The 24,555-nt window shown below is 39.7% G+C and overlaps 1 protein-coding gene across 1 annotated transcript in view; it reads right to left on the bottom strand.

Annotated features, from left to right (window-relative positions):
- Positions 1-2,330: 2,330 nt before the first annotated feature.
- vwa5b1 (von Willebrand factor A domain containing 5B1) overlaps positions 2,331-24,555 on the bottom strand; it is a 97,786-nt gene continuing 75,561 nt past the window's right edge. The window contains exons 17-21 of the mRNA XM_060936786.1: positions 22,711-22,842; positions 19,890-19,958; positions 19,652-19,721; positions 15,477-15,597; positions 2,331-2,942 (exon numbers count right to left, since the gene is read on the bottom strand). Coding sequence (XP_060792769.1) covers positions 2,331-2,942; positions 15,477-15,597; positions 19,652-19,721; positions 19,890-19,958; positions 22,711-22,842 — 1,004 coding nt within the window. The remainder of the gene's footprint in view (positions 2,943-15,476; positions 15,598-19,651; positions 19,722-19,889; positions 19,959-22,710; positions 22,843-24,555) is intronic.

Genomic DNA, 24,555 nt, shown 5'->3' with positions numbered 1-24,555 from the left:
GTTCCATCAATAATGGCAAGCCATCCTGGCCCAGAGGCAGCAAAACAGGCCCAAACCATGATACTACCACCACCATGTTTCACAGATGGGATAAGGTTCTTATGCTGGAATGCAGTGTTTTCCTTTCTCCAAGCATAACATCTCATCTCATCTCATTATCTGTAGCCGCTTTATCCTGTTCTACAGGGTCGCAGGCAAGCTGGAGCCTATCCCAGCTGACTACGGGCGAAAGGCGGGGTACACCCTGGACAAGTTGCCAGGTCATCACAGGGCTGACACATAGACACAGACAACCATTCACACTCACATTCACACCTACGGTCAATTTAGAGTCACCAGTTAACCTAACCTGCATGTCTTTGGACTGTGGAGGAAACCGGAGCACCCGGAGGAAACCCACGCAGACACGGGGAGAACATGCAAACTCCGCACAGAAAGGCCCTCGCCGGCCACGGGGCTCAAACCCGGACCTTCTTGCTGTGAGGCGACAGAGCTAACCGCTACACCACCGTGCCGCCCCAAGCATAACATTTCTCATTTAAACCAAAAAGTTCTATTTTAGTCTCATCTGTCCACAAAACATTTTTCCAATAGCCTTCTGGCTTGTCCACATGATCTTTAGCAAACTGCAGATGAGCAGCAATGTTCTTTTTGGAGAGCAGTGGCTTTCTCCTTGCAACCCTGCCATGCACACCACTGTTGTTCAGTGTTCTCCTGATAGTGGACTCATGATCATTAACATTAGCCAATGTCAGAAAGCCCTTCAGTTGCTTAGACGTTACCCTGGGGTCCTTTGTGACCTCGCCAACTATCACACGTCTTGTTGGTTGACCACTCCTGGGGAGGGTAACAATGGTCTTGAATTTCTTCCATTTGTATACAATCTGTCTGACTGTGGATTAGTGGAGTCCAAACTCTTCAGAGATGGTTTTGTAACCTTTTCCAGCTTGATGAGCATCAACAACGCTTTTTCTGAGGTCCTCAGAAATCTCCTTTGTTCGTGCCATGATACACTTCCACAAACATTTGTTGTGAAGATCAGACTTTGATAGATCCCTGTTCTTTAAATAAAACAGGTTGCCCACTCACACCTGATTGTCATCCCATTAATTGAAAACACCTGACTCTAATTTCACCTTCAAATTAACTGCTAATCCTAGAGGTTCACATACTTTTGCCACTCACATATATAATATTGGATCATTTTCCTCAATAAATAAATGACCAAGTATAATAATTTTGTCTCATTTGTTTAACTGGGCTCTCTTTATCTACTTTTAGGACTTGTGTGAAAATCTGATGATGTTTTAGGTCATATTTATGCAGAAATATAGAAAATCCTAAAGGGTTCACAAACTTTCAAGCACCACTGTAGTATCTTGAATTGGGTCATGGTGAAGCAGGAAAAAAATAGCAGAGAATTTAAGGCCATGTGGCCCTAAATTCATTAATTGTTCTATTTTTAAAAAATAAAATAAAATTGGAAGTCTGTGATTTGAATTCAGTAGCTTTCAGTCTACTAAACAAAAATAATTGGGTGTCAGGGAAAATTCTTTTTATGACCTAAACTTGAAAAATCTGAAAGGCGGTCTACCTTTAAGTCAATGACCATTGAAAAAACAGCCGTGGATACGGCTATTTGCAGCACACAAGATCTGCTTTACTCATTACACAAAGCAGCAGCATCAGCCACACACACCACCAAATAAAAATACATTTACAGTACATAATTGCTCCGAAGCAAATACAAACACCTTCAGATTACATCCTGCTTCATTTCTGCAACTCGAGCAGCACAATGTTAAGAAACAACAGCATGCTTCATCGTCAGCATGGACATCACTGACTGGATGCGCCAACAGGATCCATGTCAGCCATCACAACCATCTACTGGTTTGCATATAACTTCTGTTATGAATAACTGACCATCAAATTACTGAATCTTTTTTTTTAGGACCTCCAGTGCACCAAAGCATAATGTACCCAGACAGAGCGTTTAATGAAATTAATTTTATGGGCTTTCATAGAAGCTATTGCAACACTGCAGCATTTTGATAATATGTTGAAGAAATGAAACGGTGGTGCTTTTGTTTCTGCAAAGAAATGAAAAGAATTAAAAAGGTGCAAGAGCTCAGCATACCATATACTTATCACAATTGAAATTCCGTTCAGTTTTTGTTGTTGTTGTTTTTGTTGTTTTTTTGTTTACTGAACCAGAAGACCGACGGTTTGACAACTTGCATGGGTGTGGATCAAGTAAAACCAGACACATGATGCTGTACAAGATAAAATCCCAACAAAACCACCAGCCAATAGCGTTCTTTAGAGAGCTACATGCTGTTGGGGTTGTAGCACAGCATGTTGAGCTGCAGGTTTTCATCCCAGTGTCTGAGGATGATGAAGAGCTGATTGGCCGCTGCCTTCACTGCTGCCAGCTCTCGTCCCTCAGGCACCTCCTGCTCATCCAGCCACAGGCTCGCTTTGGCCGCGATCAGCTCCCATTCAATGAAATAGCTCGCTGAGTTGTTCTCAAGCCACGCTAAGGCCACAGCTGTAGCCCATACCATGCTCTCTGGCTCCTGCGCCATTCTCTGCACAGCTCCAGGCGAGACCAATGCGTCTGCGTTTCCTAAAATGTTGGATTGCAAATAGCTGGGTGAGAGCGAGGCCTCACCCAAACCAGATGAGATGCTTTCGGTTTGGGGGCTGTGAGGCACCATGTCTTCAGATTCAGAGAGATCAGAGTCTTTAGGTGGAGGTGAACAGCTGTGCTGGACCTCCAGACTGTCGGTTCTCCTGCTGCTGGAGTGGGAAAGGTGCGGGAGGCTGAGTCTGTGGCTGGTGAACGGTGACGTCCACTTCAGTTTGTCCATGGGGACGTTTATGGCCTCGCACAAGGCAGCGTCCAGGACAAATGCACCACAGGACAGCTGCAGAGACACCTACAATAGTCAAGAGTAAAGTTAGGAAGGATTAGGGAGAGTAGTAGGTACTGGTTAATGACAGGAAATTAAGGTGAACATCGTCCAGTGTGAGCAGCGTCTCAGTCTGATATACACAGAAGTCTAGAGTAGACTACAGCCGCTTTTTATCACATTTTTAGTTTTGTTGCTGTGGTTTTGTTTGTTAGCTACCTCACCCGCAACAGACTCAGCGGGGCAAGGTATTGTAATCAGTGTTTGTTTGTTTGTTTGTTTGTTTGTTTGTTTGTTTGTTTGTCGTTTAACAATCTAAGGTCTAGACATTTGCACTGATTTACTTCAAATTTTCAGGGTAAGTGAGCAATGGTTCGTAGATTACCTGATTAAATTTTGGGGATAATTGGGTCAAGGTCATGATCACTGGAAAGGTCAAAATCATTTTTTGCAATAACTTTCTTCAAATTCATCATTTTGATTTCATCCCAAAACCAAAATGTGCATCTTTCAATTCTGTTTCCAACCATATGCTGAATGATGGGGTAGCTTAGACAGTCTCCGTAGCAGTTGGTGATTAAAGTTAGGGGAGGTCAAGGTCATCGGTCAAAATAGCATATTTTCCATTATAACTCAAAAATGGTTACCGATAGACAGATATTTACTATTATGAGCATATAAGAACTGCCATATGGCCTTTCATTTGGTGCCATGATCTTTGACCTTGAATGACCTTGAAAGGTCAAACTCACGGTAACGGATTTTCAGGGGGCTATAACTTGAAAACGGTTGATGGTAGACAGATATTTACCATTATCAACATATAAGAAGTCTCATATGAGCTTTCAGTTGCTGCCTTGACCTTTGACCTTGAATGACTTTGAAATGCCAAACTCAAGGTCATGGATTTTCATAGGACTATAACCTGACAGCTGATGATTGAGAAATATTACCATTATCAGCATATAGGTATAAAATAAGTGCGGCCGGGCAAGGTTTGTTTTGCCTGCCAACACTTGTGTTCTGTTGTATTTTTGGTTTCTCTCTTGTGCTTTTAGTTTTAAATGATGTCCCTTTCATTTTTGCTTTCGTGTTCTTACTTTTGTTGTATTGTTTTTGGTGTATTTCTGTTTTTTGTTGTCGCGCTTTTAGTTTTACTGTCATGTTTTTGGGTTTTGATGCTTTTTATTTTGGGGGGTTTCTTTGCTGTTATATTCATAGTTTTACTGTTTTTGTTTTAGTTTTGCTGTTGTATTTTTTGTTTTTTTGTACTGTGTTTTTAATTTTGCTATTATGACTTTGGTTGAGGGCGGCACGGTGGTGTAGTGGTTAGCACTGTTTCTCACAGCAAGAAGGTTCTGGATTCGAGCCCAGTGGCTGACGAGGGCCTTTCTGTACAGAGTTTGCATGTTCTCCCTGTGTCTGTGTGAGTTTCCTCCAGGTGCTCTGGTTTCCTCCAAAGACATGCAGGTTAGGTTAATTGGTGACTCTAAATTGACCATAGGTGTGAATGGTTGTGTGTCTCTATGTGTCAGCCCTGCAATGACCTGGCGACTTGTCCAGGGTGTACCCCACCTCTCGCCCATAGTCAGCTGGGATAGGCTCCAGCTTGCCTGCGACCCTACACAGGATAATTGGTTACACTGCAAAAAATGGCCTTTCAAAAATAAGAAATAAAAGATTAAAACAAAGCATATTTGCTTGAATCAGGTGAAAAAAATCTGCCAATGGAACTAGTCAAATTTGACTTGGTAAGATTTCTTAAAGTAAGATGAAAAATCTAACCTGTTTTTAGATGAAATAATTCCAAAATAAGATTGGGGAACTTATTATGCAAGATCTGATTAACTCAAAATAATCAAAATAGTCCTTATAACAAAATCGTACTTCTTACATTTAGCCATTCTTTTTTTTTTTAAAGATTTTTTTGTGCCTTTTATTGGATAGGACAGTGTAGAGACAGGAAACGAGTGGGAGAGAGACAGATTGGGAAATGATCTCAGGTCGGAATCGAACCCGGGTCCGGATTTATGGTATGGCGTCTTATCCACCTGAGCCACAACAATACATTTTGGGGGCACTAGATTCAAAGATTTCAGTAAAGTTAATTTATTCCCAAAACAAGCATACGGTACTTTTTTTTTCTTGAAACAAGATGAACCGCGTCTGTGTCTATGTGTCAGCCCTGTGATGACCTGGCGACTTGTCCAGGGTGTACCCCGCCTTTCGCCCGTAGTCAGCTGGGATAGGCTCCAGCTTGCCTGCGACCCTGTAGAAGGATAAAGCGGCTAGAGATAATGAGATGAGATGAGATGAGAAGATGAACCGCATTTGACAAATGTCCAAAATGTACTTACTTGTTTTAAAAAAAACTTGTTTTATTTTCAAAGGTGCTCCAAAATAAGACTTTTTCAAGACATTTTGTCTATACAAGATTTTCAAGATGGACTGTCTAAAAACTAGCCTTTCTAGCTAAATGAGGTTTTGCTTGTTGGGCAATTATGTCTTATAATAAGGGTGGCTAGATGTTTTGCCTTGAAAATAGACAAATAAACTAACTAAGATTTTTATTTTTTGCAGTGTATGGATAATGGATGGATGGACGGGCTTTGATTGTGTTTTTGTATTTTTAGTTTTTGTGTTTTTCGTTTTGCTGTTGGGTTTTTGGTTTTTGTGTTTGTGATTTTGGATTTTGTGTTGTAGTTTTAGGTTTACTTTAATGACGTTGGTTGTGTTGTGGTTTTGTGTTGTGTCTCTGAAGCTCAGTAACCATATTCATATGATGTAGACTGCAAGAAAGTTAATAAGTTTGAATCCAACATAAACTAAGCTCTCACTGAGAGAAAAAATCCAGCTCTTTCTTAAAAGAAGAAGAAGAAGAAACTATACTGTCCATGTTTCCCAAACCACTTCTGTGCTTATATTTTTCAGTGGGTCCTTTTTCCATACATCATTAGAGCTAAGCGCTGCCTGGTTGTCAACATTATTTCAGCCTGAGAGGACTAGAGACCAACTGACATTTGGCTTTGTATTTAACAGACACCCACCTACATTGTGAAGCACTCAGGTTGAGCTGGATGGCCATCTGTCATTGTGTTCTGTTAATTTGTACAAATTCATAACTTTTACATGCAAGACTAAAACTTTCAGTGGCACACAATGGACAAAAAAACCCAACAACAACTTGTCATTCCAACAAGCAAGAATATGTTTCAGAAAAGGAAATACTACCGGAAAATAAATATTTATTTTTTCCATGGTTATTATTTCATCATGCACTGTCACCATTTTTGTAATAATGAATGAACATCACTGAAGCCAAACACACTGTATGTCTCTGTTCCTTTTTCAATTTATTTCCATTGAACCTTCAGGTCTACTAACTTTTGCATATAGAGCAAAGACCAGTTTATTAGAGAAAATTATTTTCTCAATAATTTTCAAAGTAGGGGCGGCACGGTGGTGTAGTGGTTAGCGCTGTCACCTCACAGCAAGAAGGTCCGGGTTCGAGCCTGTGTGGAGTTTGCATGTTCTCCCCGTGTCGGTTTCCTCCGGGTGCTCCGGTTTCCCCCACAGTCCAAAGACATGCAGGTTAGGTTAAATGGTGACTCTAAATTGACCGTAGGTGTGAATGTGAATGGTTGTCTGTGTCTATGTGTCAGCCCTGTGATGACCTGGCGACTTGTCCAGGGTGTACCCCGCCTTTCGCCCGTAGTCAGCTGGGATAGGCTCCAGCTTGCCTGGGACCCTGTAGAACAGGATAAAGCGGCTACAGATAATGAGATGAGATTTTCAAAGTAATCAAGTTATTATGGGAATATTGTTGTTGTATCACATTTTCACAAGAAATGCATTGCGTTATAATGAGAGGAGTGTGACCATATTATGAGGAAAACATTTCATTATTATCAGAAAACATCTTATGATTCCAAGAAATGTTTTCACTATTATGGGAATCATGTTATTAATAGAAAAGCCTTATGTTTTCATGAAAAATATCGTCATTCAAATTGCAATACATTATAATGAGAAATGATCTCATTTTATGAAAAAACATCACAATATTATCAGAAAAGTGTTCTGTTATAATGAAAAAACATCTTATTAGGAGAAATATGTCTCATTATTATGAGAAAGCATTGCCTTATTATGAGGAAACCATCACATTTTTATGAGAAAAATCACATTATTAGAAGAAACTACCTTATTGTATGAATATCATCACCTTATTACAAGAAAAGTATCTCATTGTTATGAGAAAAGCATCCTGTTGTTCTGAGAAAATACCTAATTATTCTAAGAAAACATCTTGTTATGAGAAAATCATTTATTTATTTTTATTTATTTATTTTTTTAGAAATAAAGCATCTCGTCATTACGTGAAAAGCATCTGATTATTATAGGAAAAACATTTTGTTAATACAGGAGAAGCATTAAGTTGTTATGAGAGACCCTTATTCTGAGAAAATCATCATGCTATTATGGGAAACATGTCATTAAAATAAGAACAGCATATCATCGTTATAACAGAACATCTTTTCATTATGAGAAAGCTTATTATTACAATCGCAGTTGCAAAAAAAGTTGGGATGCTGTGTAAACTGTAAAAACAGAGTGAGGTGATTTACAAATCATGGAAACCCTATATTTTATTGAAATTAGTAGAAAGACAACATATCAATTGCTGAAACTGAGCAATTTTATAGCTTTTTGAAAAAATATATACTCATTTTGAATTTGATAACGGGGCATGTTTACCACTGTGTTGCATCACGTCTACTTTTAACAACACTGCAAATGTTTGGGAACTGGAGTTTTGAAAGTGAAATGTTGTCCCATTCTTGCCTGATATACAATTTCAGTTGCTCAACAGTTCAGAGTCTATTTTATCATATTTTTTGCTTCATAATGTGACAAATTGTTTTCAGTGCGAGACAGATCTGGACTGCAGGCAGGCCAGTTTAGCACCTGGACTCTTTTACTTTGGAGTCATGCATTTGTAATATGTGCAGAATGCAGTTTGTCTTGCTGAAAGAAGGAAGGCCTTCCCTGAAAAAGACATCATCTGGATGCCAGCATGTTGCTCCAAACTCTGTATATATCATTCAGCATTAATGATGCCTTCCCAGATCTACAAACTGCCCATGTCATGTGCACTAATGCACCCTCATACCGTACCATCACAGATGCTGGCTTTTGAACTGCGCACTGATAACAAGCCGGATGGTCCCTCTCCTCTTTAGCCTGGAGGACGTGGTGTCCATGATTTTCTAAAAAGAATTTCTACTTTTGATTCGTCAGACCCCGGGACAATTTTCCACTTCGCTTCAGTCCATCGTAAAAGAGCTCGGGCCTAGAGAAGGTGGCGGTGTTTCTGGATATTGTTTATATCTGGTTTTAACTTGCATTTGTGGATGCAGTAATGAACTGTTTTCACAGACAAATGGTTTTCTGAAGTGTTCCTGAGCCCATACAGCGATTTCCACGACAGACACGTGTCTGCTTTTAATGCAGTGTCACCTGAGGGACTGAAGATCACAGGCATCCAATGTCAGTTTTCAGCCTTCTCTCTTGCAGACAAAAATTTCTCCAGATTCTCTGAATCTTTTAATGATATTACGTACCATAGATGATGTGATCCCCAAATTCTTTGCAGTTTTACACTGAGGAATGTTATTCTTAAATTGTTGCACTGTTTGCCCATGCAGTCTTTCACAGAGCAGTGAAACCCCTCCCCATCTTTACTTCTGAGAGACTCCGCCTCTCTGGGATGCTCTTTTTATACCCAATCATCTTACTGACCTGTTACCAATTAACCTAATTAGGGGTTGGTTTTTTTTAACATTAAAGACTTTTCCAGTCTTTTGTTGTTCCTGTCGCAAATTTTTTGAAACGTGTTGCTGGCATCAAATTCAAAATGAGCATATATTTTTTTAAATTCTCAGTTTAAAGATTTGATATGTTGTCTTTGTTCTATTTTCAATTAAATATATGGTTTCCATGGTTTGTAAATCATAGCTTTTTTGTTTACATTTTACACAGTGTCCCAACTTTGGAATTGGGTTCTTTGAAACAAAAATCTCATTATTATGGGAAACTATCTGGTTGTTACAACAAAAGCATCTCGTTGTTATTAGAAAAGTCCAGCATATAAAATGTCTACAGGATTGGGATGATGTTATGCAAAACACGGTGGGACTTATTTTTTAAAAAATGTTGGATTCTTGTGGAGTTGAGCGAAACTGCAAGAATCCGCTTGGACACATGGTGTACTTTGTTACATTTGGCACCAGTGTATGGAAAAAAGTCAACAAGATGCTAGGTTTGTGTAATATGGCAATTTTTTATATGCTTAGAAAATCCTGTTTCCATTTATGTTGCAATCCAGAAGCCAGAAAGTGAAAGCCTTTCAGAAATTGTTCAATCCTTGGTTCTTTTACAGTGTCAACGTAGAAACCCTGATTGATCAGATTACACTATTTTCATCTCTAATAGCATTAACTAATCTGTCATCAAAGCTGAACATGGTAGATCTGTAAATAACTGTATAAATAGTTTATTTGTGTGGCCATTTCCTCATAAATCAGATCTGTTGATTTTGTAAGGCTTCACTGCCAGTTACACGGGAGGATGTGCATAAAACTCATCCTGCAATCAATACGTTCCACAGTATTAACGGGAAAACTAAATTAAATTTACAGCTGTGGTCAGAAGTTTATACAGTGGTGCTTGAAAGTTTGTGAACCCTTTAGAATTTTCTATATTTCTGCATAAAAATGACCTAAAACATCATCAGATTTTCACACAAGTCCTAAAAGTAGATAAAGAGAACCCAATTAAACAAATGAGACAAAAATATTATACTTGGTCATTTATTAATTCAGGAAAATGATCCAATATTACATATCTGTGAGTGGCAAAAGTATGTGAACCTTTGCTTTCAGTATCTGGTGTGACCCCCTTGTGCAGCAATAACTGCAACTAAACGTTTCCGGTAACTGTTGATCAGTCCTACACACCGGCTTTGAGGAATTTTAGCCCATTCCTCCGTACAGAACAGCTTCAACTCTGGGATGTTGGTGGGTTTCCTCACATGAACTGCTCGCTTCAAGCTGTCCTGGCCCAGATGCAGCAAAACAGGCCCAAACCATGATACTACCACCACCATGTTTCACAGATGGGATAAGGTTCTTATGCTGGAATGCAGCGTTTTCCTTTCTCCAAACATAATGCTTCTCATTTAAGCCAAAAAGTTCTAGTTTGGTCTCATCCGTCCACAAAACATTTTTCCAATAGCCTTCTGGCTTGTCCAGGTGATCTTTAGCAAACTGCAGACGAGCACCAATGTTCTTTTTGGAGAGCAGTGGCTTTCTCCTTACAACCCTGCCATGCACACCATTGTTGTTCAGTGTTCTCCTGATGGTGGACTCATGAACATTAACATTAGCCAATGTGAGAGAGGCCTTCAGTTGCTTAGAAGTTACCCTGGAGTCCTTTGTGACCTCGCTGACTATTACACGCCTTGCTCTTGGAGTGATCTTTGTTGGTCGACCACTCCTGGGGAGGGGAACAATGGTCTTGAATTTCCTCCATTTGTACACAGTCTGTCTGACTGTGGACTGATGGAGTCCAAACTCTTTAGAGATAGTTTTGTAACCTTTTCCAGCCTGATGAGCATCAACAATGCTTTTTCTGAGCTCCTCAGAAATCTCCTTTGTTCATGCCATGATACACTTCCACAAACATGCGTTATGAAGATCAGACTTTGATAGATCCCTGTTCTTTAAATAAAACAGGGTGCCCACTCACACCTGATTGTCATCCCATTGATTGAAAACACCTGACTCTAATTTCACCTTCAAATTAACTGCTAATCCTTGAGGTTCACATACTTTTGCCACTCACAGATATGTAATATTGGATCATTTTCCTCAATAAATAAATGACCAAGTATAATATTTTTGTCTCATTTGTTTAACTGGGTTCTCTTTATCTACTTTTAGGACTTGTGTGAAAATCTGATGATGTTTTAGGTCATTTTTATGCAGAAATATAGAAAATTCTAAAGGGTTCACAAACTTTCAAGCACCACTGTATATATTGACATGAATGTCATCTTGGATATGAATGTCATGGCAATATTTGGGCTTTCAATGATTTCTCTGAACTGTTCTTTTTCTGTGGCAGAATGTACAGCATACATTTTTAAAAAACTAGAATTCGGTGGACAATTTTCTTTGGGTTTTCTGAAATCAACACAGGATCAAAAGTATACATACATGGTCAAAAATATTCATACAGCACACCTAATATTTGGGTAAAATGCCTCTTCACAAGATACACCTTGACCAAACATTTTTGTTTACCATGAACAAGCTTCTGGCAGAATTCTGGTTGGATATTTCATGACTCTTCATTGTAGAATTGGTAGAGTTCAATTAAATTTGTTTTGTTCTTTTGTTTTTTTGGCATGGACTCGAATTATAAGCATGGTCCATATATTTTCAATAGGGTTGAAGTCAGGACTTGTTTTAAGCTTAATGTAAAGCCTCTGTCACACTTATTCGGAATTAGCAGGAATCAAGCAGAACCAGCTGGAATGAAATTTTTTTCAAAATTCATACCACATTCGGGCAGGAATTTCAAAGTGACCAACATTCTTACAGCTTTGTAAGAATGCCATTCGAATCCTGAGAATGCACTTCAAGCCCACCTCGAATGATTCTTGCACATTCCAGGTGTATTAGCTTTCGACTGCAGTTCAAATGTAGTTGGAACACAGTAGGAATACCTAGAAGAAACATTAGGAGGAGAAAACCCAGAAGGTATCAGACCCAACCATGGCCGCGGCCAGTGGTGGAGTTCTTGACCTTGGCTCCCTTCTTCCTTGGTGGCATGACATGAGAAACTTGGGAAACTTTTTAAAACAATGGACAAAAGGTTGATGTTGAGCAGGCGACTCCTCAATGCAGACTGAAGTTCCAGCGGCAGCTAGCCATGTTTTTATGCGATTCGGTGGTGTTCTGAATCATGTCCGGACTCATTCGGGGGCCAATCGGGATGTTCCAACTGCATTCGAGATGTATTCGAGCGACAATTGAAATATTCAGATGGCATTTGAATTGCATTCCAGCTGAACTATTTTAATATCGAAATAGATTCCGGCAGCAATTGAGATGCACTTGAGGTGCATTCCGGCTCATTCGAGGCACATTCGGGACATTCTGGCAGGATTTGAAGTGGCTTCCCATTTCGATTTTTCCCTCGAACGCGATCAGAATGTTTCGAATGTCGTAAGAATATTTAGAATGCAGTCAGAATGCAGTTAGAATACACTTCGAATGCCGTTCGATATTTCTCCTCTTTGAATGCACCTCGAATGTTTTGACCATGAGCAAAACATTCGGGCCGGCCACAAGAATGGGCCCGAATGTTTGGAATGCACTCAGAATGCAGTAAGAATTTTTAGAATGCACTTCGAATATCCCAGAATATACAAAGAATTTTCATTCCGATGGCATTCCGGCTCATTCCGCTTCTAGTGTGACTACCCTGTTAGCCTGCTTTATCCTCCACAACCAGCTTTGATGTACATTTGGGTTCATTGTCCTGTTGTAATTCCCAAGTTGTGTTCAAGTTCCTGATGGTTCATTCCAAATAATTCTGAGGTGATCCTCCTTCTTCATTATTCCATCCACTTTGTGCAATGAACCAGTTCCACTGGCAGCAAAACAACCCCAGAGCATGATGATCCTACCACCACCACCAGCTGGTACAGTGTCCCTCTGTACATAGTGGTCATTGTGGCCAAACCACTCAATCTTTGTCTCATATGACCATACAGCTTTCTTCCAGAAGGCTTCTTCTTTGTCCATGTGGTCAACTTCAAACTTTAATTCATCTTGAATGTGTCAATTTTGGAGCAGGGGGTTATTTCTTGGATAGCAGCCTCTTAGTCCATGATGATATAAAACTCACTGAACTGTAGACAGCAATCCATCAGCTTCCAGTTCATGGCAGGACTGTGCCATGGTGGTTCCCAGGTTGTTCCTGACCATCCGAACCAATTTCCTTTCAGCTGAGAGTGACAGTTTGGGTTTTCTTGAAGCAAAGTGGCTTGGTAAAATTACTACACCTTACAATAACTTGGATACAATTGCTTGAACTGATCTTGGAATTTGCAGTTGTTTAGAAATGGCTCCAAGAGACATTCCGGTGTTGTGTATATCTGCAATCCTCTTTCTCAGATCTGCACTGAGCTCCTTGGACTTTCCCATTTTACTGTGTGCATCACAGTCCGATCCAGTCCATCCATGCCTTAGATTGTGGGACTTCCATGCTGACTCCAGGCTGGATCCAGGACAGGAATTCAGTCCTGCCTTGCTGAAGGCCATTTCCTGAAGCGGCACTCCCACACCTGCTACCACTCCTCTCCCATCAGCCAGGGCTTTTTAAGAACTGTTTGGAGCTACTCCATTTGCCAGACTGTCTCTTGTAGACTTTCCTCGCCTTGCTACAGCTCAGTGGTATTGTGTCTTCTTGATTCCCCCCGCCCCGAGCTCCTTGGACTTTCCCATTTTACTGTGTGTTGGTCAATCCAATGAGTGCTTCAAATAAACCCTTTTTATGAAGGTACAGAGAAGCTATCAGCTGTAGTCAATCACGATCGCTAGCAGGAAGTTAAGAGGCCTTGGCAAGATAAGAGACATTTTGGAAGTCTCAGCACCTCTGAATTAATAATCTGAGTGAGTGTATGTAAATTTTTGACCCTGTGTTAATTTCAGAAAACCAAAGAAAAAAAATTGTGCACCGAATTCTAGAGGTTTTTTTTTTAAGATGTATGCTGTACAGTCATTCTGCCACAGAAAAAGAACAGTTCAGAGAAATCATTGAAAGCCCAAATATTGCCATGACCTTCATATCCAAGATGACATTCATGCCACTGTATGCAAACTTCTGACCACAACTGTATAACCTGAAGAATGTCACAATTAGAGAATGATATATTCTCAACTAATTAGGCCAGGTTTTGTTGTTGTTATTGTTGTTTTAACTACGTGTAGGTATTACCTTATAAATTACTCATGTAAACAAATATTAATACTTTAATAGAAAAGAAAAAAATGGAAATATTGCAAAAAGACAAAAAGATGACTTATGGGTTTGGAAGCTGCCGTGAACACTTTGGATTATATTTTATTCAGTAATCCCAAATAAAACTCCCCCTTGAGTTTCCTTAGAGCCTTAGAGTTTTGGTGTGTTTTTTTTTTTTTTTGGGGGGGGGTTGTGAAAAGGAACCCTTTAGCACATGAATCAATACGTCCTACAGTTAACCCTTAACTCTACAATAAATGTTTGTTTGTTTTCATTTCAAATGAAGGTTCCTTAAATGTTCCTTAAAATCCTTTCAAAACAAACCATAAATATTCTTCCCGTGGCGCACACAGCCTCTGATACATTTGTACACTTTTCTGGCCACAAGCTTCAGAATCTTAATTGGCTTTTTGTACTTCATGCTTCAGTGTGTACTGTGTGTGCCAGTTTTCAGCAGATTTTCTTATATTTTCTCCCATTAATTGCTTTTTATTGATTCCATTTCAATGCTTTGGGAATGGAAAACAATGAAAATTGTTTTCATTTGAAATGAAAACAATTCCTAATACAGAGCTGGGGGGGTGATATTCTGAACAAAAAAAACCCTATTTTTTTCTGATATTAAAGTTAGAAACGTATAAGAAAAATTTCAGATATTCTCTGAGATTATATATTCATAGATTTGTGAGAAAAACTTGTAAATTCCAAGATTAAAAAGCCACAAATTCACAAGAAAAGAACCTTGTATTTTTTATTTATTTTTTATTTTTTACAAGGAACCAGATCGCTTCACTTTGCAAGGTTGGATCAATGTCATCACACCACAAACGCCACAGCTGAGCCAAGAGTTATAGAATATAATGCGGTCTTTCCTCCTTGATCAAGCACTATAAAAGAACAAAGCCATAAGAGATTTTCTCTTACATTTCCAAGAATGCACTGCAGCCAGGAAGCATGAGAGTTTTTTCCTCATAAATTTGTTACTTCTTAATCTTGGAATTTCTGACTTTTTAATCTCTAAATTTCTGAGTTTTTCTTGAAATTTGAGTTTTTTTTCCTCACAAATTTATGACTTTATAATCTTGGAGAATGTTGAAGTTATTTCCTGTACATGTACGACTTTAATCACGGAGATTCTGAGTTGTTTTTTCTTTTTTTTAACCTACAATGGCCTTAATATGCTGTTTTACTAAAATGTCCTACAAAGTATATTTTTAAAACAATATTACTTGGAGTTTTACTGATTGTTTATGCTGTAAAGTGAGCACATTAGTATTGACAATGATCTAACAGAACATATTTATGAATATGTTTTGTAATTTTGTAACTACTGTATGCATTACGTTAAATTCACCTGCTATTTTGGACTTTCTTCCATTTTAGACTGTGAAGATTTGTTGTTGTTGTTTTTCCTAAAGTTGCTGACACAAGCTACACTAGAGTTGCACAGAATGAAACAATACAAACCAGAGGGATGTAGTCCTTGCTGTCATTATCACTCTCTCCCACTGAATCAGCTTTGCTTTGTGCGCGGCACATGAAGCCCCGGGCTGCTTTAGTTAGGAGCCGTGTTCTGGTGAGGCTCAATCTGAAAGAAAAGAAGGAAAAACATCTCACGAAATGCCACCAAAGGCAAACCTCATTCCTCATGACATGAGTCTCTGGAATAATTTATCTTCAGGTTGGTTCTTATAGATAGTTTTCACATGACGTCACAGAGTCGGGGATTCCCTAGTGGCGGCCATCTTGTGGGTCAAGCTTACCGTACGGGTCACTGAGCACACATTGTAACGCGCGAGTACAAAGTCTTCAAAAGAACCCAAGCAGGCTATTTAAAGCTAGCAATGGTGCACACCTGTTGTATTCACGGCTGTCGTAATAGGTCAGATGATGAAGTCAAGCGGAGCTTTTATGGAATTCCCACTGTACGGGAGCACGAAGGCGAGCAAACAAAGAAACTCAGCATACAAAGGAGAAATCTATGGCTTGCGAGAATCAACCGCAAGGATTATCAGCCTTCCAAACACAGCAAAGTCTGCTCCGATCAGTTTATAAGTGGTAAGTTGTTTAAATAAACAATCAATTGTGTTTAAGTTTGTTTTTGGAAACCAAAACATCATGTGAACAATCTCTGGAGAATGCCTAACTGGAACCGCTGAGTGTACGTTTACATTGTAATGTACACTTAATATCGCTCGTTTGTCACGTTTCTATTTGAAACTTGTCACTTCACTCACGCAAGGGTCATTTTTGAAAAACATTTTAGGTCTATTCTGTATGATTTGATTTGTGTTTGGGATGCAAACAGCGCACCTTTTGGCGGATGCCGCCTGAATCGCGCAGATCCGATTTTTTTTTTAGGGGGGCGTTGGAGTGTCTGATTATAATTTCAAAGTAAATTCTGTATTAAAATTACTAAATAAGCAAATCCATTACAGTCCATGAAACAGGAAGTATAAGGATGAGAGAAAAACAGTTTAAATCGGAAAGCTGCGCACATTTGCGCAGCCCGAGCGGTGTGCAGGACTGCGCAAATGTGCGCAGCTTTGCGATTTAAACTGTTTTTTTCTCATCCTTATACTTTCTGTTTCATGGACTGTAACGGATTTGCTTATTTAGTAATTTTAATACAGAATTTACTTTGAAATTATAATCAGACACTCCAACGCCTCCCCTAAAAAAAAAAATCGGATCTGCGCGATTCAGCCATGAAAAAGGCGGCATCCGCCAAAAGGCGCGCTGTAGAATATATAAAGTTGTATATATCAGACAGCCTTTAAAGTTTGATGAAGTCAGTTTCAGGCTTTGGAGCAGGCTTTGGCAGTTTCAGGCTTTGGCAGCCCTGCATAGTCACTTGAAAATGCATCTTTGTCCACTTCGTAGGGGTCAATTCCCCCAATCAAGGCCAGTTTGGCTGAATACCGTTGTCGTGAGATGTCGTCTAATGTATCTATATACTTCTGTTTGCTTGATTTTGCCGACATTGATCTTTATTTTAGAAAACTGACTATATAACTTCATAAATTCGTCCGAGATAACATAGCCGGTAATGGCGATGGTCTGTTTTGTTTGCCCCACAAGATGGCAGCTGGAGGGTGTTCCCCGGAATGCCGTGACGTCAGTGAAAACTATCTATTTTAGCAAACAGCCCACCTTTAGATTACCTTCAGCATGAACTTACAGGCTGAAGGGGTTATTGAGAATTCGATATTGAACAGATTTCATATTCATAAACATCAATTAATTAAAGACATAAACATTTATTATTATTATTATACATACATACGGGCCACTTTTTCCATGCAGTAAAAACATGTATTTTATTCCCTTCTAGTGGGTTTATTGATGCCATGCAATATTATCATATCGCTTATCCTTCATGTATTACACCACTCTCCCCAATGGAGAATGAGCGTGCAATATTGTTATAATATTGCATGTTGTCAAGACAACACGACATCACACGCAAAGATCCAATGACAAAACTTTTCTGTTGCGCATGCGCATAATCATTTCTTTGTCGGCCAGGAGAGAAGGAAGACCGGGTTAATCCAGTGCTCGGATTAAGCACTAAATAAATGAACTGAAACTAAAGGTGCGCTGAATACCCAAAAGGCTACCAAAACTTATTTATATATTCTTCACGCATATTTACAAGAGAAAAACATACCAACGGACATAAAAAAACTGGAAAAGAGACATGTCAGAGATATAAAACTTCTGTGTGAGTGACTGTGACAGTTTGTACACAAACATAACCACGAGGTTTGCTTCATTAAAAGCCAAAGATTTAAAGAGAAAGACACGCTGAACATCCGAAAGGCTACCAAAACTTCACTAGATATTCTTCATGCATATTTACAAGAGAAAAACATACCAACAGACATCAAAAAACTGGAAAAGAGAGCAATAGCGGACATATAAAGTTCTACTTGGATGTGAAGAAAAGTGATGGAGACTTTTACAAGAGGACTTCACTCGTGGACTTCACTCAGCAAAGCCCTTTTGTTTTGCACAACTGCAATGTAACAATTAACTACGACCAAAAGTAACTTTGAACTTGAACCATCAACCTGTATAGAGCTTGTATATAAGTTGGGTTGTTGTTCAGGCTTTTTGGGCTTGTACCATTTTTATTGTTATAACTTTGTACAGTACATTGGATGACCTGGCGACTTGTCCAGGGTGTACCCCGCCTTTCGCCCGTAGTCAGCTGGGATAGGCTCCAGCTCGCCTGCGACCCTGTAGAAGGATAAAGCGGCTAGAGATAATGAGATGAGATGAGATGAGATGAGTACATTGGATTGACAGAACATTGAATTACATTTGGTCAGACTCAGCATTTAATATTGGTAAGTTTCCCCCTGTTCTTAACTTTTTGTAAAATCTATAATTGTTCCATCAAATGTGTATGTATTATAATAATAATAATAATAATAATAGCTTTTTGTGGTATATCATATATATTTCATTCAGCTACTCATCTTCGACTCATTCAATATCATCCTGGCTGAATGGAATATGGAATATCCAGATTCTGGCATGAGAGGGACTCTGACTTCAAAAAGATCTCGGCCTCACCCAGAAAACATCACAGGAGAAAGATTGGTCTTGCATTATTTTTTCAACATAGTCTCCTTTAACTTCAGTGCACTTGGTCTAGTAGTGTTCAAGCTTCTCTATCCCTTCATAGAAGAAAGTCACATGTTGAGCCTCCAGATCCTCCTTGACAGCATGGATGACTTCATCATCACTCTGAAAATGGCGACCACGCGAGTGGGATTTCAGTTTGGGGAACAGATTGAAGTCAGACGGTACCAGGTCGAATGAGTAAGGTGCACGGGGCAACAGTTCAAAGCCACATTTACCTGCTTCTGCCCCTGCCAACTGTGCTATGTGGACAGGCGCATTGTCCTGGAGCAACATCATGCCAGCTCGAAGCTTTCTTTCCTCTCCCTTTTTCTTTGATTGCTTCTTTCAGTTAAGTTTTTGTAGACAGTGATATAAGGCTTTTATAGTATACAGTTATGCCCCAAAATGGGAGTTACGCCCCTTGTTTATGGGTGAGGCCGAGAACTTTTTGAAGTACCCTCATACAAGATTGTATATGTGTCGGCTTTTGGGCTCCCAGGAATGGATAACTGTGACATTGTTGGGATTTGAACTTGTGATTATCTGACAAATGAGGAAATGCTTTTCTGTTGTACTACATGGAAACTATCTCCACACTGGACTTACTTCATCTGACTGACAACAGCACGAAACAAGCAATCAAAATGCAAAAAAGAGTAAACAATAATCAAATTGTAGGGTTGCAATGTTTGCAGTGTAATTTTCTGTATCTATTTGCATTGCAAGAAAAGAGTGAAAAGTGGAAAGACTGCAGGTATTTTGTTGTTTCTTTGCCAGTCTGTGGTTAGCCGGGGTCAAGTGGAATTGGACTTTTTTGAGGGATTTGTCACGACTCGTTCCTCTATTTCCTCTGAAAATGAGTGCTCTTTACTAGCACAGAGAAATGCAATAGAAACTGGCGAACTGTCATTTACTTCCAATATTTCTCTCCTGCACTGTGTGGGTTTTCCATCTCTGTGTCAGTCCATGACAGAGAATGTGGTCTTTCTTTATCTCCATCTCATACCTACCTGGCTGAGAAGAGGCTTTCCACTGATCTCTGCGAATGGTCTGAGGTCACCGTCGGACTCCTTTGAGAGGCTGAAACAGAGAGAGCAGTGGCAGCAGGTTAGCCTCGAGCACTTGTTCCTCAAGGATAGTCACAGAGGGGTGGATGTTCAGTTTAAGCAGCAGCACTGCTCCCTGTGGAGTGTGTGCACTTAACAACGCTTTCATGATTATTACTTCTGTCGTGCCAAGAAACCGTACCTTCTGTGAAGCTGAACTGTTCCCATCCAGCTGATGAGGGAGTGCTACAAGGAGAGGCTTTGTCTTCAACTAGGTATAAAAATCACAGATTGGATTCGGTTAGATTTATTTTTGTAATTTCATATTTTAATATTGACAACTTTTCCCAACATAAGTCTAGCTTAAAATAAATAAATAGATAGATACAGTGTCTTGCAATAGTATTCATCCCCGTTGATGTTTGTCCTGTTTTGTTGTGTTACAAGCTGGAATTAAAATGGATTTTTGGAGGGTTAGCACCATTTGATTTACACAACATGCCTACAGCTTTAAAGGTGAAAATTGTTGTTTTATTATGACACAAACAATAATTAAGATGAAAAAAACAGAACTCTGGAGTGTGCATAGGTATTCACCCCCTTTCGTATGAAATCCCTAAATAAGAGCTGGTTCAACCAATTCACTTCATAAGTCACATAATTAGTTGATTAAGATCCACCTGTGTGCAATCAAAGTGTCGCATGATCTGTCACATGATGTCTGTATAAATCAGCCTGTTCTGGAAGGACCCTGACTCTGCAACACTGCTAAGCAAGCAACATGAAAAACAAGGAGCCTCCAAACAGGTCAGAGACAAAGTTATGAAGTATAGATCAGGGTTGGGTCATAAAAAATATCCCAAACTTTGAATATCACACAGAGCACCATTAAATCCATTATAGCAAAATGGAAAGAATACGTCACCACTACAAACCTGACAAGAGAAGGCCGCCCACCAAAACTCACAGACCGGGCAAGGAGGGCATTAATCAGAGATGCAACAAAGACACCAAAGAGAACACTGAAGGAGCTGCAAAGATCCACAGCGGAGATGGGAGGATCTGTCCATAGGACCACTTTAAGCCGTACACTCCACAGAGCGGGGCTTTATGGAAGAGTGGCCAGAAAAAAGTCATTGCTTAAGAAAATATGTTTGGAGTTTGCCCAACAGCATACGGCAGACTCCCCAAACACATGGAAGAAGATTCTCTGGTCAAATGAGACTAAAATTGATCTTTTTGGCCATCATGGGAAATCCTATGTGTGGCACAAACCCAACACCCTGAGAACACCATTCCTATAGTGAAGCATGGTGGTGGCAGCATCATGCTGTGGGGATATTTTCCATTTGCAGGGACAGAAAAGCTGGTCAGGACTGAAGGAAAGATGGATGGCACTAAATCCAGGGCAATTCTGGAGAAAAACCTGTTTGAGTCAGCCAGAGGTTTGAGATTGGGACGAAGGTTCACATTCCAGCAGGACAATGACCCTAAACAACTAAAGCAACACTGAAGTGGTTTAAAGAGAAACATTTAAATGTCTAGTCAAAGCCCAGACCTCAATCCATTTGAGAATCTGGGGCATAACTTGAAGATTGCTGTACACCAACGCAGTTTTGCCTTGAGGAATGGGCAAAAATCCTCGTGGCTAGATGTGCTAAGCAAATAGAGACATACCCCAAGAGACTTGCAGTTGTAATTACAGCAAAAGGTGGCTCTACAAAGTATTGACTTTGGGGGGTGAATACCTATGCATACTCCAGATTTCTGTTTTGGTTTTTTTTTTTCATCTTAATTATGGTTTGTGTCACAATAAAAAAACTATTTTCACCTTTAAAGCTGTAGGCATGTCGTGTAAATCAAATGGTGCTAATTCTCCAAAAATCAATTTTAATTCCGGCTTATAATGCGACAAAACAGGACAAACACCAAGGGGGATGAATATTTTTGCAAGACACTGTAGATGGATAACACTATATACTGCCAGTATGCAGTATATTATGAGGGTAAGTCAAAAAGTTCTAAGACAAATGAAAAAAATCTTTATTTATGAAAATAAAGCTATTTCTCTACATATCCTCCATTTAAGTCTAAACACTTGTGCAAGCGATGTTTCCATCGGAGAATTCCTTATTTATTTATTTATTTATTTATTTATTAGTTTATTTGTCAGGGACAATGCAGCGCACATTATAACATACATAATATCACAGTCAATGCCATAACAATATGTGTAGATGTGTTGCATAAAAGGTTTCTAGCCAACTGGCTAATTTGGAACCCCAGTCCCTGGTCAGACCTTCTAAAAAATTAGTCCAAATATAAATTTTAAAAGCGCAGCATAGTGTGAGTTACACAGTAGTGGCAGATATATTGGATACCAATACATTACATCAACATTTCACAGAATTATGACCATATCACAAGAGCAGCACACCGTATGCATGTGTGCAGTTGCCGTTGCTTTTTTCCCCTTTTTTTCTTTCTCCTTTCTTAATATAAACATACAACATTAAAAAAATCACAAAAACAGCACATCACACAACCAAATAAACCCCAAAAACCCAGCTGCTCACACCTGCCCACCCACGCTCACCCCGACAGTGAGGGGCCCGGCCCGCTACATATTTAGCTCCCATACCCAGACCCCGCCCCACGGGGCGAGCCCCGGCAGCCATGCACGAACAGCCAGGCATCCAGCACAGACAACACACCACAACAAGAGCAACAAAGTGTATGCATGCACATGCACACGCCTCTGCCCCTGCACCCATGGTCCTGACTCAGTGATTACATGTTTGGTTTTCTTTCAGCCAGTATTTCACCTTTCTATTAAATGTTTTCAGTTCAGGAATTCAGTTTGTATTCCTTTTTGAATTCCTTTTGGAATTATAACATCTGTCTTAGAACTTTTTGACTTACCCTCGTATGTTCGTAGATTTTAAATATAAAATGAGACTGAAATTGTGAATGGATTAAGTAGTGGCCAGAAGTGATACAGTAACAGATGAAGATGATCTTACAAGTTGGCATTGTTTGGTCTTCTCCTTCAGCCAGGCAGCCGGACTGTGAGTGATCCAAACCCGCCGAATAACCGCGGCTCTTCCTGCTTCCTGAACGCTGGTTCGAATGTGAGCCACCCTTCCGCTCTTCCCCTGAGAATAACCACAGACTGATATTAGCATGGACTAATGAGGATAGTTGGAAGCTTTTGCATTTTGGAGTTAATTCCTGCATTCTTCCCACTTCAAAACAACTTCTTCAGTGATGCTCTAAATGTCAAATAGGCTGACTATATTCCGCTTCTCTTTGGGGAATAAACAAGGACCACTGCAGGGATCCACTAATTAGCAATACTTGCCAATTTTGAGAGCTCAGAAATCAGGAGATCTTCGAAACCCAAGGGAAATGGTCCACTGACAGGCAAACTTGTATTTTTAGAGATTTTTGTTTTCTGAACACTGCTGACTTTCTCTTAAATTATCTTTTGCAAATTAAAATTGCATGAGGCAGCTATGGCATGAAGGTTAGAGAAGCAGCCTTGGCCCAAAGGGTTGCCGGTTCAATTCCCAAGGGGAGTTGAGTGAATGAACAGCACTTTCCCCTCTCTCTATATATATCATGGCTGAAGTGCCCTTGAGCAAGGCACTTAACCCCCTGAGTGCTGTAACATACGGTAGCTGCCCACTGGTCTGGGTATGTACTGTATGTGTGCTCATTGCTCACATGTGTGTGTTCACTGCTTCAGAGTTAATACAGAGGAGGAATTTCACTGTGCTTGAGTGTGCATGTGACAAAATAAAGTCTTCTTCTTCTCAAGGCTTTAAAACAATATATATTAAATTGTCCTAATTTCACATGTACATTAAGGGGCATGTAAGGCTAATGAATTAGCAAGAAACTTTTAAATTATACACCAGCACAGATACAGTACTGTGCAAAAGTCTCAGGCACCCTATTTTTTTTCATACAACTTTGTTATAGATTTCTATTTTATGACTTCTACATTATCGAGTCAGTACAAAAACATTTTAGAGTTCCAAATGTTCCTTTTCCAGCACAAAATTAAATGTTACAGGAAATAAAAAATTATTTGTATCTGAGCAGCATATTACACAAGAAGCCACTTTTCAGTTTAAAAAGAAAACATAATGAAGACTGCTGGGTTTTGGTGCAAAATTAAGAAGCGAGTGTGAAAGTCAAAGTGTCCAGAACACGGGCGATTGCTCTAAGACAACGAGGGAGGCTCAGCCTCCTCTAAAAATGACAAACATCGAATCATAGAAATGTATGTGCTCAACCCAACTACAGTGCGAAATCATTCCATTATAACTTTAATGTGTGCGTGAGTTTTTCCCCCTCGTGACAGCGCGATGCAGCCCAGACTCAGTGCACTTCAATGGCATTGGGAGCTATGCGCTTTTCAATCTCAAAAGGCAAGACGGTTATTGGACAAATACTGCGAAAACGCCCGCCCACGGAGTCCCACGGACTCCCAGCCTCAGTGGACTTCAACGGCATTTGGGAGCTATGCGCTTTTCAATCTCAAAATGCAAGACGATTATTGGACAAATACTGCGAAAACACCCGCCCCACGGACTCCCAGCCTCACATGGGAGGGACATGGCAGTTTCCGCGAGGAGACTGGTGATTGGTGAAAGCGGCCGGATATTTTCTTTGATTGACAGCTCGTTTCAACTATAGACAGGCAGCGGTGAATCTCAGTTCAGTCCCATGCGGATTCGCAAGTGCTGTGGTGTATTGTAAGAGATCAGCTTACATTTCGATTTCATTCATTACATACGGTTTCTACCAGCTTTTTTAGTTTGTATATATTTTCATTGTAAATAAAGTGTAAATATAGTGTC

The sequence above is a fragment of the Neoarius graeffei genome, chromosome 13 (assembly GCF_027579695.1).
Source record: "Neoarius graeffei isolate fNeoGra1 chromosome 13, fNeoGra1.pri, whole genome shotgun sequence".
NCBI lineage: Eukaryota > Metazoa > Chordata > Actinopteri > Siluriformes > Ariidae > Neoarius > Neoarius graeffei.
Note: the sequence above shows the minus strand (reverse complement) of the source record. Positions and strands in the feature narration are given on the sequence as shown.